Source organism: Pelophylax lessonae, assembly GCF_965119305.1.
Source record: "Pelophylax lessonae genome assembly, chromosome: 4".
NCBI classification, from domain to species: Eukaryota; Metazoa; Chordata; class Amphibia; order Anura; family Ranidae; genus Pelophylax; species Pelophylax lessonae.
In genome coordinates this window covers 584,936,485-584,953,620 of record NC_138771.1, presented here as the reverse complement: position 1 = coordinate 584,953,620, position 17,136 = coordinate 584,936,485, and the positions used below count along the sequence as shown (strand labels likewise).

The window sequence follows — 17,136 nt, the reverse complement described above, 5'->3', positions numbered from 1 at the left end:
GAAGAGAGGCGATAACCGGCTTCTCTAAAAGGGACATCTACACTGATAATCAGTGTCCTGATTATCAGTGCAGTCCCACAAGTGCTGTCAATCTGTGCCCACCAGTGCTGCCAATCAGTGCCCACCAGTGCTGCCAATCAGTGCCCACCAGTGCTGTCAATCAGTGCCCATCGGTGCCTTTTCATCAGTGTCACCTATCAGTGCTGCCTATCAGTGCTCATCAGTGCTGCCTATCAGTGCCGTTTAACAGTGCCCATCAATGATGCCTATCAATGCCAGCTGCCTATCAGTTCCACCTCATCAGTGCCGCTTATTAGTGCCCATCGGTGCCACCTATCAGTGCAGCCTCATTAGTGCCGCCTCATCAGTGCCCATCAGTGCAGTCTATCAGTGCTACCTATTTGTGCCAACTTATCAGTACCCATTAGTGCTGCCTATCAGTGCCGCGTATCAGTGCCACCTATCAGTGCAGCCTCATCAGTGCCCATCAGTGCAGCCTCATCAGTGCCCATCAATGCAGCCTCATCAGTGCCCATCAGTGCAGCCTCATCAGTGCCCATCAATGCAGCCTCATCAGTGCCCATCAATGCAGCCTCATCAGTGCAGCCTCATCAGTGCCCATCAATGCAGCCTCATCAGTGCCCATCAATGCAGCCTTATCAATGCACATCAGTGAAAAAGAAAAATTTTATAGCAAACTATGAAAAAGGTTTTCTTTTTTTTTTTTCAAAATTTTCGGTCTTTATTTTATTTTTGGGTATTTTACTTATTTACCAAAAAATATTAAACAAAGTGATTAAATAACATAAAAAAAGCTCTATTTGTGTAAAAAAAAAAAGTTAAAAATGTTATTTGGGTACAGTGTAGCATGACCGTGCAATTGTCATTCAAAGTGAAACAGTGCTGAAAGCTGAAAATCGGCCTGGGCATGAAGGGGGTGAAAGTGCCCAGTGTGCAAGTGGTTACACATGTGTGCAAACACAGCTCTGGCAGAGAAAAAGTTAAAGTTTAAAAAAAAATAAAAAATTCAGTGGAGGTCACATGTTTCCTGTGGCGAGTGGAGCTCCAGTCTGCAGCCAGCCTCAGGGAAATGCAGATGTGACAGGAAACATGGGACCTCCACTTGCACGAGTTTTGTCTAGTTTCTATTGAATGTTTGTTACATTAAAGTTCATTAAAAAAAAACTGAAATGGAGGTCACATGTTTCCCGTGAAAAAGTGAAGCTCCAGTCTGCGGCCATACCCTGAGAGTTCGATGAGATTCTCTCGCTTCCGCCCTTACTGAAGCCGGGCAGGTAGGGTCCGTGACGTCACGTCCGCCCACTCACCTGGCAGTTCCCTCTCTGTCTTTATTCATCTCATTCGGCAGCAGAGTGAGTGCTCGGTACAGTAGGTTGCTGTGTTCTCTGTGCACATAGGAGGGCCATGTGTTCCCCTGTGTGGGATGGTGTGGGCTGTAGGGGGGTGGGGATGCATGGTGCTGAGTGTAGCTGTGTGCAGGTTGCAGTGTGTGGGTGTGGATGGGTGGGAGCTGTCATTGTATTCTGCATTGTCCTGGTGTGCTTGGCTGTGTGCATGTAACAGGTGAAGGGCTGCCTGCTAATATCATCTATCTTGATAGAAGGGGAGGATATTGTATGGATGATTATCTTATGGGGGGGTCACCAGCACTGTTTTTTTTTTTTTTTGGGGGGGTGGGGGGGGCGGGTCACCAGCATTGATTTATTGATCAATGATCCGCTAATAATCAATACTGGATTTATATTGTACCCCGGTGACCATTCTATTCCTGAATGATGCCACCTTGGGGTACGCTGTGCTGTGGGCACATTGCAGCAATTATTCCCAGGCGTGCTATGGGGCTTATTTATAAATGTGACTTTCACCAGATATTCACCGGGGGGTCAGCCAGTTACTGCCATTTGGGCCCAGATAATTCACATGCAGGGAATGTCAGATCCGCTGCTTTTTAAAGATACCCTTTTGTGGTTAAACGACTTGAAAGATCATGACGGGTTTAGTAACTCGAGTTATTAAATATGTTTTCATTCTGTTTTTATTGCATGGATTGAAGAAAAATATTCATTGAAAAGTTTTTAGAAATTAGAAGAAGCGCGCCGACAGCTGAGACTTCCATGTGAAGGTGATCAGTTCTCAAAGCCAGGGAATAAAAAATCTCCCGGGGCCTTCACTGGAAATCAGGGACAGATGGCAACTAGGGGCATCTTCTCCTGTGATGTTTGTCATTTATTTTTAGAATGCTGTGCTGATTAGAAGTAATAGTAACTTTTTTTTTTCCTCTCCTCCCCCCCCCCCCCTTCCTTTTTTTTTTTTTTTTTTTTATTTATTTATTTATTTTTTACATTTGCCTTAAATGTTCTTGTTACATTTTGTCTGTGTAATATTGTATTAAGATATTACTTTTATATTATCATTAGTGACATTTTTGATTTTCAAAATGTGAAATATATTTATAGTGTTATGTTCTTATCATTAGAACTACTACTACTACTACTACTATTATTATTATTATTATTATAATTATTATTATTATAATACATTTTTAAAATTGTTAATAAGTATAACAAAGTTGCTGTTATTAGTATTAATAGTATTGATGATCATCATAATGTATTTTTAGAATTATGTTCTTTATAATTGGTAGTATTATTACCAACTTTTTTTTTTTTTTTTTTTCCCGTTATATAAAATATTTTAAGTGTGAATTTTTTTCTGTTCTTATTAATTAATATTACAGATGATCATCATAATATATCATATCTTTTTTTACATTGTTTCCTCATTATTATTATTATTAATGACATAATTAAAAACACATTCTGGCAATCAATAATAATAATCCTAGATATGTTTTGTGTAGACTCGATTCACACTAGAGCGACTTGTCAGACGACTTGTCAGCCTGACAAGTCGCGGTCCCTCGCGGTCCATTGACTGCTACAGGACCCGTTCTAATAGGAGCGACACAAGTCGCTCCGACTTAGAAAAAAGGTCCTGTACTACTTCGGGGCGACCTCGGAGCGACTTGCATAGACTTCCATTATGTGAAGACCGTGCAAGTCGCGCCAAAGTAGTACAGAGTCGTGCCGCCCCAGTGTGAACCGACTCTTAAACAAACCCACAAAAAGAGACTTAAAAATGTATTACTCATTCTTATTCCTATTATTAATATTGATAAGAATAATGGCTATAATAATCTTTTAGGCTAAGTTCACATGTAGGCGTTTTGGGGCGTTTTTTCTGCTCTAGGATCAGCTTAAAAAACGCCCAACAAGACCAATCCTATTCATTTCAATGGCCCCTGTTCACATCTGAGCGTTTTGACGTTTTAAGCAAAACGCCCAACGCTCAAAAAAGTACATGAGCTTCTTTTTGGGCAGATTACAGGCGTTTTGGTCACTTGTCAACCTAAAAAACGCCTGTAAATAGCAACGCCAAGATGTGAACGTAGCCTTAAAAAGTCTTAAAAGTTTGTCTATGTAAAATATTATATGTATGAAGATTTTATTATTATTATTATTATGAATATTAATAATAATAATAATAATAATAATAATAATACAATTTTATTTTAAAAAATAATAGCAAAACTTTCATATGTATAATCTTGCACATGGACAAACCAACAAAAATACTTAAAAAATATATATAATAATAATAATAATAATAATAATAATAATAGAAAAATCATCCTAGATATATTTTGCATAGACAAACCCACAAAAAGAGACAAACATCTATTATTCATTCATAATCCTATTATAATTTATTATTAAAAATGATAAAGATAATAATTAATCTTTTAAAAAAACTTTTGTCTATGTAAAATATTATACCTCCTGAAGATTTTGCTATTATATGAATATTAATATTTGTAAAAATATTAGCAAAATCTTCATATGTATAATATTAATAGCACATAGACAAACCCACAAAAAGAGTTTAAAAAGGTATATTATCATTAATAGTATTAGTAATAATCTTTTTTTTAATTTTTTTTTTTTTGTGGTTTCCCTATGTGAAAAATACATATGAAGAGTTTTCTAATAATTATTATATTTATAATATATTTTTTGCCTCATTATTAGAATCAATAATACATTTTTTTTTTTTTTACATTTTTTTTACATTTATTTTCATTTTTACATGTCGGTTAGTGGGTTTGTCTATGTAGTATATAATATTTGTTGTTTTTTTTTTTTTTTTTATATTGGTGATTAACAGAATGTAAAAATATATGTATATTGTAAAGCGCTGCGCAAACTGTCGGCGCTATATAAATCCTGTATAATAATAATAATAATAATAATAATATATAGTCCTCCAGGCTTAGAATGCATAGTGACAATTTTTCTTATCGCGGTTATTGGGTTCTTCTGTGTAGTATATTATATATTATGCGTAGGAAGAATTTTCTTTTTAATATTATCTTCCTTCACAAATCTTGTTATCACAAGTACACCTTTTATCTGAGAAGGCTGATAAATTGTTATCATCTTGGTAGCTATTTTCTGCCTTCTTCCAAAGGACAATTAGATATTAAGTAGACTCTTAAAACCAAAGTGAACGACTTTATCACTGATTCAGACATCTTCAAAAAGAATTAAAAAAGAAAAAAAAAAAAAAAAACTTCAGCCTGTAGAAATGTTTTTTTCTCGGATATGTCAAGAGGCATCCAGCCGTCATAACAGGTGTAAAGTTAATAGCTGTTTATTCTTTCACATCCTTGGAGGGAGCCCTGCTGCGTCTAAGGCGCCACAAGGGTTTTCTGGTTACCTAGGAAACTGCTTCTCCTCCGGCATTTCAGCTACCTACAGCTGACACTGGCTGGGAGCGTCTGTTTGCCGGGCGTTATAGAGAGGCCTCTATAGAACCAGCAAGGTGTTTTATCTCTTTTCATTTTTTTTTTTTTTATATATATATATATATATATATATATATATATATATATATAAGTTCCATTCACAGTTGATGCTTCTACATTATTACCGGACACTCCCCTACCTTCCAAGTGCTTCTATTTCTGTTGGGCCATCCAGATTTGAGGTCATATATAGGGATTATTTTTGTCTTTTATGGCTTTGGCTGAATATTGCCAGCTGGGCAGGTATTAAAGTTTTTGATTTTTTTTAAAGGTTGGAAGATGTGAATTTTAAAGTCTATATAATCCCAATCATTAAAATGCCATGTCAGCTTTGATAAGGAAATCCTCAACCTCCGCTCACGGTGTACAGCTTCAAAAGTTTATATCTACTTCAAGACCCAGGCCTTTTCTGGAACTTTTTGTTTACAGTATTTTCTGCTAGAAAATTACTTATAACCCCCAAAGCTATATAATATATATATATATATATATATATATATAATATAAATTGAAATCAAGGGGGGAATCCTGCGCTCAATGAAAAATAGAAAATCAAATGGCAAAACAATCCTATGAAATGACACGGAAGATAGCAGCTAGAACACTGGACTTCTAGAAATCCCATTCAAATGTACATCAAATAGTGCAGTGCTAGGAACATCTAAATAAATCATATATTCAAAAACTGATGGTGCAGTGTGGTTAACTACTAGACCAAACAGAGATGTATATAAAAACATAAGTCCATTGCATCTAAAATAGACAAATCCAACATGCAAGGATGGTAGAAAGTCCAGATCAGAATAGAAATCCCAAGATGCGGTGAGCAGAGATGGAAAGACACCCGTGTATATGGATAAGGTGGCTGCTTACCACAAATAATGGGCCTCCAAATTAATGGACAGGCCACTCAGGCATGAAGTAATAACCCTTATGGGATGGACTTTCTCCTCCACTTCAGTAGACCGGGATCAACTCCATGTATTCCTGTACCTCCCAAGATCTTTCGCTCAGTCACAAGTAAAGAGATGACTCCAATGTGTATGGCAGTATGCAGGGAATACCCTAACCCTGACGACGTCACTCTGACGAAACCGGTCGGGAGGTTTCCGGACATCGCGCTTGTCACGCCCCCAGGACGCCGGCTCGTTTTTTACTGCGGGACGCCGCTATTTTATATTGCCTGCATGCCTATGTCTACTAGAATGTAAGTAGAATTTTTAATAAACTTGATGAGTTCACCACTACGGGATTACGCTATGATTTCCTTTATTCCCTGCATACTGCCATACACATTGGAGCCATCTCTTTACTTGTATGTGTGTGTATATATGTATGTATATATATATATATATATATATATATATATATATATATATATATATATATATATATATAATATATTTTTTTTTTATTTATCTTTTTAGCAGAGACCCTATGGAACAAAATGCGCTGCAATATTTTTGCCTCACACAGTATTTGTGCACCGGTATTTTAAATGAAATTTTTTTGGAAAAAATACACTTTAATGAATTAAAAGAAAAACAAAACGTAATATTAACCCCCCTTTTTTTGTAAATATGAAAGATTAAGTTACAGCGAGTAAATAGATTGCTAATATGTCACGCTTTAAAATTGCGCATGCTCGTGGAATGGGGACAAATTACGGTACTTAAAAATCTCCATCAACAATGCTTTAAAAATGTTTATAGGTTACATGTTTAGAGTTACAGAGGAGGTCTAGCGCTAGAATTATTTCTCCCGCTCTAACGTTCGCGGCGATACCTCACATGTGTGGTGTGAACACCGTTTACATATGTGTGTGCGACCTATGTATGTGTTCGCTTCTGCGTGCGGGCACAGAGGGACAGGAGTGCTTTACATTTTTCTTCCTATTTATTTATTTATTTTTTTTTAACACTGTCCCTTTTTTAATTTTTTTTAATTTTTATCACTTCTGTTCCTTTTGCAAGGAATATAAAAAACATCCCTTGTAATAAGATTGAAATAAAGATGACAGGTCCTCTTTATGGAGAGATCTGGGGTCAAAAAGACCTTTACTAACATTTTTGATCATTTGCTTTAAGAAAAAATAAAATGTGTTTACTTCCACCCTGGATGTCATGACACTGCTCTGGTCCTTCAAAGTCATAGAGGCAATCCGAGAGGCAATCCGAGACTATCTGATCTCTCTTCGCCTCTGTGACCAGCTGGCCGCACCATCGGATTGTTTTTTGGGCGCGCCGCTAAAAAGGTAAGCCCTAAAATCACTGGCGAGCAGCAGAGGGTGGTGGTGTGGGGTGTACCTGCCTCCCGTCACTTCTGAAAGTGATCCAGCAGCTAATTAGCCACTCAGACCGCTTTCATGAGGAAGCCAGCTGACGGCTGAAAAATAAAAATACCAAGGTTATGGCTGATATCTTCAGCCATAACCCTGGTAAACCACTGGCAAACCGCAATGTATGTATATGTATTGTGGTCAGCAAGCCGTGGAGGTCGGACATAGTCGAGTGTGCCAAAACCTAGTTGACTGTGAGCCAGTAGGAAGTCACAGCCGGCTTCCCTCACTCAAGATGGTGGCATGGCGTTTGGGCCCTAAGACTGGCAAAGAACCAGCCCAGGTGCTGACAGCACTGGATGCCTAGGCTGGTGAATACCTGTTAAGTCTTTTTGTAGCTGCTAACTATTGTTCTGCAGATGGCTGGAGTTCCTTTTTAAGAATGTGTAAGCAGTCATTATGGTGATATGCACCAAAAGGCATCACAAATCCCTCCTCCACTAAAATGCTGCACGCTCGCTCAATAGTCATAATTGAGATACACAAAAGGAGCGCAGTAGTTTTAGTTTTGTATTCAAACAGTTCTGTGCTTCACCAGACCTCTCTCTGCATTGTATCCATCATCTGGTTGTCCTGGATGAGGTCTACTGGAGATGTGCATTGTGTCCATCATCTGGTGGTCCTGGATGAGGTCTACTTGAGATGTGCATTGTGTCCATCATCTGGTGGTCCTGGATGAGGTCTACTGGAGATGTGCATTGTGTCCATCATCTGGTGGTCCTGGATGAGGTCTACTGGAGATGTGCATTGCGTCCATCATCTGGTGGTCCTGGATGAGGTCTACTGGAGATGTGCATTGCGTCCATCATCTGGTGGTCCTGGATGAGGTCTACTGGAGATGTGCATTGGGTCCATCATCTGATGGTCCTGGATGAGTTCTACTGGAGCTGTGCATTGTCCATCATTTGGTGGTCCTGGATGAGGTCTGCTGGAGATGTGCATTGTGTCCATCATCTGGTGGTCCTGGATGAAGTCTGCTGGAGATGTGCATTGCGTCCATCATCTGGTGGTCCTGGATGAGGTCTACTGGAGATGTGCATTGGGTCCATCATCTGATGGTCCTGGATGAGGTCTACTGGAGCTGTGCATTGTGTCCATCATCTGGTGGTCCTGGATGAGGTCTACTGGAGATGTGCATTGGGTCCATCATCTGATGGTCCTGGATGAGGTCTACTGGAGCTGTGCATTGTGTCCATCATCTGGTGGTCCTGGATGAGATCTACTGGAGATGTGCATTGTGTCCATCATCTGGTGGTCCTGGATGAGGTCTACTGGAGATGCTCTAACACCCAACTTGTTGCCTCTCGTAAGCCGCTCAATTCTACTAATAAAGTACTGAAAAGATTCTCACAGCTGTTAATCAAATTCAACTCTGCCTTGGATGATTGAGTTTGATTGGTAATGCAGGAAACCGGTTACACAGTGCAGTTCCTTTGTGGACATGTGATTGCAGTTTGTGTTCTTTAGAAAACAGTCAGAGCCTTTGTAGAAAAGTCTGTCCTCTGCCAACATGCTGTACTAGGGGATCTTTACACTGTGGTGGTGCAGTGGTCTCTCTGCAGAGGTCCAGCATGCCCCCTACTGAGTGTCAGACCTTTTAGCTCTGCATTTTTCAATGCTCATGCTCCCTGCTGTTTTGACAACTGTAGCTATGACTCAGCAGGGAGTATTAGGCCGCTTTCACACGGGCTTTCCGATCAGGTCTGCCCATCAGTTTTTCAGGCGGATGCTCCATGTACCCCTATGGGGCAGCGGATGTCAGCGGTGACATGTCCACTGACACCGCTGCTATCTGATCCGATACTGTCCGTGAAATCCAGATGGATGGAAACCCTATTTTCCATCCGTCTGGAGGATCGGATCGGATGAAAACACACAGGTGGTCCGTTTTTATCTGATCTCCCATAGAGGAGAGCGGGGATCTGACAGCTCTGTTTCTGCACAGTAAGTGGAGACAGACCTGTCATCCGCCTGCACAACTGGGATTGGTGGATCAATCTCCTGCTGAGCAAACCGGAGTCCGCTGGGCGGAAAGCCAGTGTGAAAGGACCCTTGGAGATGTTTTCTGCAGACTGCCTTTTGTTTTGATGCACCTAAAATGTATTTAGTTGATTCAGGGCTAGTTTGCACCATAGAAACGCAGTCCGTTTGCTTTCCAGATGCTTTTCTGCATGCACGTTTTTCATGCATTTTGATGCGTTCCAGTTTATTTTTGGTGCAGTCCAGTGCCTCCCCCCCCCCCCCTCTTTTTTTCGTAACCTTAACCACCTCCTACCTGGCCACTGTACATATACGGCCGGGTGGGAGTCTTGTCCTTCTGATCGGACGTTCCGGAACGTCCTGCAGAAGGAGCGAGATCGCGCCGCCACGGGCACGTGCAGCAGCGCAATCTCAATGTGCCTGTGTCCCTCATACACATAGCAACAAGTTTTGGCAGGAGTGCCCTGTGATTGGCCCTCCTGATCACATGACAGCTGTGTCCAATCACAGCTGTCATGTAATGTAAATACAGCTGTTGTAAGAGCTTTGATCTCTTCTTCTCCTCACACAGATCCTGTCAGTGAGGAGAAGAGACGATCTGTGCTGCAGCCAGGGGATCAGTGAGTTTTACTAATTACTCATTGATCACAGGGGGGTGGGGGTGGTGGAGTCTGTGCTGGTAATCAGAACATTGATTACCAGTGCAGACACTGGCGGGGTGCCACTAGAGCCACCAGGCATGGCCACCAGGGATGGCAATCAGGGCTCAGGTAGCCTGCCAGTGCCGCCCACCAGTGCCCATCATTGCCGCCTATCAGTGCCCATGAGTGCCGTCCATCAGTGCCACCTATCAGTGCCCACCAATGCTGCATATCATTGCTACCTATCAGTGGCTGTCAGTACGGCTTCATCAGTGCAGGAAAAAACTTATCTATTTACAAAATTTTATAACCTAAACAAAAAAAAATTTTTTGCAAACTTTTCGGTCTTTTTTTATTTGTGTACCAAAAAAGAAAAAACCTTGCAGTGATCAATTACCACCGAAAGAAAGCTCTATTTGTGGGAAAAAATGACTTAAATTTGGTTTAGGTACAGTGTTGCATGACCGCGCAATTGCCATTCAAAATGCAACAGTGCTAAAAGCTGAAAATTGACCTGGGCAGGAAGGGGGTGTAACTGCCCTGTATTGAAGTGGTTAAATAAGGAAATGCGTGTTCCAGTGCATTTAGGTGCGTTTTTGATGCATTTTACTGCATTCCAGTACAGTCCAGTGCAAAAACAATGCAGCATGTTCTACTTTTTTTTTTTTTTCTAGTACTGGAACTGACCACACGGGCGTGAATTATGGCATTGAAAATCATATACCCTACTAACCATGCGTTTTTGATGCAATAAAAAATGCACTGGACTGCGTGTGGTGTGAACTAGCTCTAAATAAGGACACGTGTGTTCCGGTGCATTTTTGATGCGTTTTACTGTGTTCCAGTACAGTAAAAATGCAGCATGTTCTACTTTTTTTCTGAAACTGGAACACACTGGTGGGAACTATGCCATTGAAAACCTTATAACCTACTATGCATGCAATTTGATGCAGAAAAAAAATGCAGCATGTTCCATATTTTTTTTTCTGGAACTGACCACACTGGTTTTGAACTTTGCCATTGAAAACCATATAACCTACTATCCATTCATTTTTGATGCAATAAAAAAGCACTGGATTGCATGTGGTGTGAACTGGTCCTAAGATGCATTCCGGATGCTTTTCTGCATACACATTTTTGACATCTTTTCTTCATCTTAAATAAAGAAATGTGTGTTTTTGGTATGTTTAGGTGCATTTTTGATGCATTTTACCACTTTCCAGTAAAATTCAGTGCAGAAAAAAATGCAGCATGTTCTACTTTTTTTCTGGCACTGGAAGTCACTGGTGTGACCTAGGCCATTGAAAGCCATATAACCTACTATACATGTGTTTGATGCAGAAAAAAACATGTGGTGTGAACTGGCTCTTAAAGCAAAAGTAAATCCATCGATTTAAAGCGGAGTTCCGCCCCCCCCTCCAAAAAACAAAGTCAGCAGCTACACATACTGTAGCTGCTGACTTTTAATATTGGGACACTTACTTGTCCTGGGGTCCAGCGATGTTGGCACCGCAGCCGATGTTTCCAGTGGCTGTCAGGTGCTGCCACCGCCATTGCCGGTAAGGGAACCCGGCAGTGAAGCCTTTTCGGCTTTTAGGGCGGGTCCCTACTGCGCACTGCGCATTCCTACTGGCTCGGCGGTGGAGGAGGGGGCCAAGTGTCCAAGGGATGGCGCCACGGCGCTGTATCCCGGAAGTGGGAAAGGGTACCTGTCAAACAGGTACCCCCCCTGAAAGGTGCACAGAGACGTCGCATGTGTTCTGCACAGCAATGCGGTGCGAATCACATGCAATTTCTGTGATCGCATCAGTGTGAACCCAGCCTGAAATGTATTTGCAATATTTAAGGTATTCATGTGCAGCTATATTTGTTGTGGTCTGGTAGAAGGAAGGCTGCTGTATGAATCGGTTTTAGTCTAAATGGGGGAGGGGGGTACGGTAGAGTCATCCTGTAACCATGCTTTGTATTCAGAAGTGAAAGTAAACCCATTCCAGTAGAACCAGGTTTTTCTAAATTTTCTGAGGTTATTACGTTTTTTCCCATTTGTTCAATTTCATTGATTTTTATCACCCACATGGCTACGGAAGGCGCAGAAGGTTTTTTTCCCATGACCCAGGGAGGCTACCTTTTGGTCACATTGATCAGATGAGGATGAAATGCAGAGGCGTAACTAGAGCCTTCAGGGCCCCGATGCAAGAAACCATGAAGGGCCCCCCCAGATCCCTGGCCGGGGCCCTTCCCTTCAAGCCCAGGGCTCTTCCCACTAATCCTGGGGCTCTTTATTCTCGTTGCATGGCCTTTTATTACGGTCCCGCAGCAGGATCCTTTCACAAGTTCTGCAGTGGGCTCCCTTCCTGCAATCTTGGGGCCTCCCCACAGTGGTGCAATGCCAGGGCCCGGTCGCAAGTGTGACTTTTGCAATCCTGGAAGTTCACCCACTGGTTTGCTACTGGGCCCCCTGGAGCATGGGGCCCGGTAGCAATCGCAACCCCTGTAGTTACGCCCCTGATGAAATGATCTCTTGTACAATACTCAAAAAAATTAAAGGGAAACTTTTTTTTTTTTTTTTTTCTTTTAAAACATTTTATTAGGGTTTTACAAAGGAAAGGAAAGACCTGAGATTATAAATCCAGCCATATAACAATATCTTTTTATAAGCACTACAGTAGCAGAACAGTATTGATTGAATAGGCAAGGTTGCAGCGTTTAACGTAAGGCAGATAGAACTGTATTAGAGTTCCGCTCACAGGGATTTATGTAGGGTGCTAAAGAAGCCAACGTCTAAGCCCTCAAAGTCCAGGCACCCCCGAGGGGATCTTGCTGTGCCCAGACGGGGGGCAAATCCGTCTAATCCGCAGCATCCCATCAATTTTCCTGTCCTCTAAACAATGCCCAGATTCGGTAAATGGAGAGCATCAATGTCGCTTGGGAGTGAAAGTATGTTGGTATACTCGATACCAGCGGAATCGGCATGTGGGTAAGTCTTGAAGAGTGACAATCAAAAGTAAGGGGTTGTGTAGGAGGGGAGCTAATACTGGAGGGGGGAGGGATAGGTTAGGGGAAGTCAAAATTGAGGTTGGCATACATATTAACGGTTCAATCCCTGATCCCGTTGAAGTTTAGGCCACTATGGATCTATCTGCAAATTGGGTTCATAATTCTAAGGATTTCTGTAGATTTGGTGAATTCAAGCCAACAGGACCATGTTTTACAGAATTTTGCAGGGGATTCTTTAGCCTGATGTACCAAGTCCTCCATATCTGCTGTTCTTTTTATACCATTGAGCCAGTCAATTGTTGTGGGGAGGGGGATCGCTTTTCATTGACAAGGAATGCACATTTTGGCTGTGTTAATGAAATGTAGAATTAAGGAACTCTTGTATGTTGATTGGGGTATTAAGCTAGGGTGTAGTCAGGAGTGAATGTTGTTATGTGGGTGATGAGTCAGTGAATTTCTTTCCAAAAGGAACACTTTTTTTTTTTATTCAGAGTATAGCATCGAGTCAGTTAAACTCCTGGGATATTAGTCTGGTCAGTTATGTAGCAGAGGACATTCTTAATCAGTTTCAGCTGCTTTGGTGTCAATGCATCTGACAACAGGTGCACTAGATGGGCAACAACGAGACGATTTCCAAAACAGCAATAGTTTTACAGGTGGAGGCCAAAGAAATTTTTTTCCTTACTCCTCTTTTCTGACTGTTTTTCACTAGTTTTACATTTGGCTAGGGTCATTGTCACTACTGGTAGCATGAGGCGATACCTGGACCTGGATATAGAGGTTGCACAGGCAGTCCAACTCTTCAGGATGGCACATCAATACGTGCCATTGCCAGAAGGTTTGCTGTGTCTCCCAGCATAATCTCAAGAGCATGGAGGAGAGTACAGGAGACGGGTAGTTACAGGGCCATAGAATGTCCTTAACCCATCAGCAGGACTGGTATGTTACTTTGTGCAAGAAGGAACAGGATGAGCACTGCCAGAAGGTATGGAGAAATACGTGACCTCCCTTATATGACATGCTCAGGCACGTGCTCAGCTTAAAGCGGAGTTCCACCCAAAAGTGGAACTTCCGCTTTAAATTTTCCTAACCCCCTGACATGCCACATTTGGCATGTCATTTTTTGGGAGGGGGGGGAGCGGGTACCTAGTTTTGACAGGTACCCGCTCCCACTTCCGCTCGGAGCGCCGCGGCGCCCTGAACGGAAGTTCTCCTCTCTCCCTCCCTCCCTGCAATCTTCTGGGACATGTTAGAGGTCCCAGAAGATTGCCGGCCAATCACGGCGCGTAGCGCAACTCGCGCATGCGCAGTGCGTACCCGGCTGTGAAGCCGCAAACTGTCACAGCCGGGTGCCCACATCAATGATGCCGGCGCCGCAGAGCAGAGAGGGAGAAGAGCGAGGCTTTGTGCGGCCGCAACGCTGGACCGTTGGACAGGTGAGTGTGTGTTTAGGCTGGAACTCCACTTAAGTGATCAATTGCCAATCCTCAATACTGGCATGGGGGGGGGGGGAGGGGGTTAGTGACCTCATCCACCCATAAAGCATCAGCAAAATCCAACACTTGAACCTACCCAGTTTTGACTTTTGGAGTGGGGAGGCAGTAAAGGAGTGTGGATGGATAAATATATCTTGCTGATGAGGACTGGGCATTTGGGAGGTACTGTCACTCTGCTTGTAATGGACAAGCGATCATGTCTTTTTAAACTGACCATGCACATCTTGCAATATAATTGCACACTCTCTTTAACATCTACCAAAATCTATGTAATGTGAGGGTCTTACTGGTTAGATTTAATTACGATCTATAGACCAGTCTTTCCCAACCTTTTCAACAGAGGAACCCTTAATATAACTTTCTGGTCTCAGGGAACACCTCCTAAAACTGACTATATCTACAACTCATGATACATTAGTTTGATGGTCAGTGGGAATAATGCTCCCTACACTTGTGGTCATTGGGAAGAATTACCCCTTCACAGATGGCTAAAAAGACCATTGTTGTCAGTGGGTACTTATCTGAAAGGCTAAAATTGCTCATTGGTCAAGAAACCCTTAGCAACCTCTGCAGGAACCCTAGGATTTCATGGAATCCTGGTTGAGAAACCCTGATATACACCCTCACATTACGTAGTTTTGGTAGATCTGAAGGAGATTGTACAAATGGATGGTAACATACATGGCCAGCTTTAGGTTTACCAAAACTATGTAATTTAAAGACAAATTTAAACAATCCATTCACTTCATCCAGTAAAACGGAGCTTCTGTAGGAGATTAAGAGCCGGTTCACACTGAGGCGACACGACTTCGGGGGGCGACCTGTGAAGTCGCGTGCACCGCTGTGCACCGCAACTTCGGCACGACTTGCAGGGACTTCACATAATGGAAGTCTATGCAAGTCTCTCCGAGGCCACCCCAAAGTAGTACAGAACCCTTTTTCTAAGTCGGAGCGACTTGTGTCGCTCCTATTAGAACGGGACCTGTACTACTCAATGGACCGCGACTGACCGCGACTTATTAGGCTGACAAGTCGCGGCAGTGTGAATGGGCTCTTACAATTCCATTATACAGTGTGTTATCAGATTTAGACTTTTAGTTTTGAAATATCTCTGTATAATGCGTTATTGGTGGTTCTCTTTCTCCAGATCCGTGATGTCTTCCAGTCGTCAGATCCGCGAGTTCCCTTCTCCGGCAGAGCTTGCGCTCTCTTTGTCACAGCTCCTGGTCCATGAATCCCGGGGTAAGAGTAACTTCAACCTGGGACTGTCTGGAGGGAGTCTGGTACAGCTGCTCAGCCGAGAATTGCCCAAAACAGCCGGGCTCAATACAGAGGGCTGGAAGGTGGCCATGTGCGACGAGAGGCTTGTTCCCTTCACGGATCCTGAGAGCACGTATGGAGAGTATCTGGTATGTAGAGGGCTGCGGGGAGACTTTGGTATTGTGTTCACTATAGCAACTAGTCCAGTTACAGCTGTCATATGTCCTTTAAATGCTAAAAAAAACAAAAGCTTCAATTGAATCTATATTCATCTACACTGATCATAGGAATGAAACGCACACTGTGAGGTTTCCGGGAGCCTTACAATTCAGGGTGCACTATTATGCACATATGGACTTCCTGCCTCGAGGTTCGCACCTGATCCTTTCCCTTTCTGCCCCTCGCTAGTGGCCACTTATTGTGAGGGGTGACCTTACTGATCCATAGATGCAGGGCCGGATTAAGAGCATCATGGGCTTGATGCTGAGGATTTTGAAGGGCCTTAAGGGCCGTGCCTTGGCATGCACCCAGAGGAGGAAGGGTGCAGCCATGCATGCCTAATTCCACATGGGATGCTGTCTCTGAAGCCCATAAACACATCCATGCATCGGCAACTGTCCCTCCTTGTCCGGCCTTCGTGCTGTGTGGGGAGGTTCTGAGGGTGCTGCCTGGGGAAGCGAGCATAGAAGCCAGACTTCTGTGTTTACAATTGACAGAAGAGCTGTAACAGTGAATATGGCCAACCCGGGGCCTATATAAAGGTAGGGGCCTGGAGCTGCAGCTCCAATAGCCCCTACGTTAATCTGGCCCTGCATAGATGGGGTGGGGGAAGCCAGAGCCAAACCCTAATTGAAGGTCAGTCAGTCTGAAAATATCAAAGACAAGTATCCTCATGACGGACGTGCAGTTAGCATTCTCAGAAGGAAGGACTGGCAATTGTCTCCTGCATATTTTAATCTAATGGTGGGTTTCTTTAAATCTGCCGTATATGACTCTATTTTCTCTTGGTCAGTGCATGGACTGAACAAGAGAAATATATCGATTTCCCCCATCCGCACTAAAAGCGTGCATGGAGGACTCTCCACTGCTGTCTATTGTATTCAGGCAGTAGCGACATCCGTGGCTGCCTGGGTGCAATGGTGCAGGATGCAGTCACACTGCAATCTCAGATCTGATAGGGTGCAGTCACTCTTCAGCCAATAATATTCTACCTGGCTAAAGCTGGCTATACATGCATCGAAATTTGGCTGAATCAGCAGGGACTGGCTGAATTTCGTTCCATGTATGGGCAGGCTGATTGTACTTAATTCAATCCATCTATCGACTTGGGTAAACCATCCTGTCGGATTTTTTTCAAGCAATTACTGCCAATGGCTAGCCACTAGCAGTAATCAGTGTGAGCTGCCAGCTGGGAAGGCTCCCTGCCCCCCCCCCCCCCCCCCCAGCCTTCTTCCCCGGCCTTCTTCCCCGGCCTTCTTAAAGTGATCTCTCTTTTTCTTTTTCTCTCTCCCCTTAAAAAGAAAAGTGAATGTAAGCCCC

General features: G+C 42.8%; 1 protein-coding gene across 3 annotated transcripts in view; it reads left to right on the top strand.

The window, feature by feature from the left end:
- Positions 1 to 1,266: 1,266 nt before the first annotated feature.
- PGLS (6-phosphogluconolactonase) overlaps positions 1,267 to 17,136 on the top strand; it is a 58,861-nt gene continuing 42,991 nt past the window's right edge. Inside the window, exons 1-2 of one of the 3 annotated variants that reach the window (XM_082255794.1) lie at positions 1,267 to 1,373; positions 15,485 to 15,746. In XM_082255794.1, the coding sequence (XP_082111920.1) occupies positions 15,492 to 15,746 (255 nt within the window). In that variant the 5' untranslated portion in view covers positions 1,267 to 1,373; positions 15,485 to 15,491. Of the gene's footprint in view, positions 1,385 to 15,484; positions 15,747 to 17,136 lie in introns of all 3 variants that reach the window. The other 2 variants (XM_082255796.1, XM_082255795.1) reach the window with 2 other exon arrangements.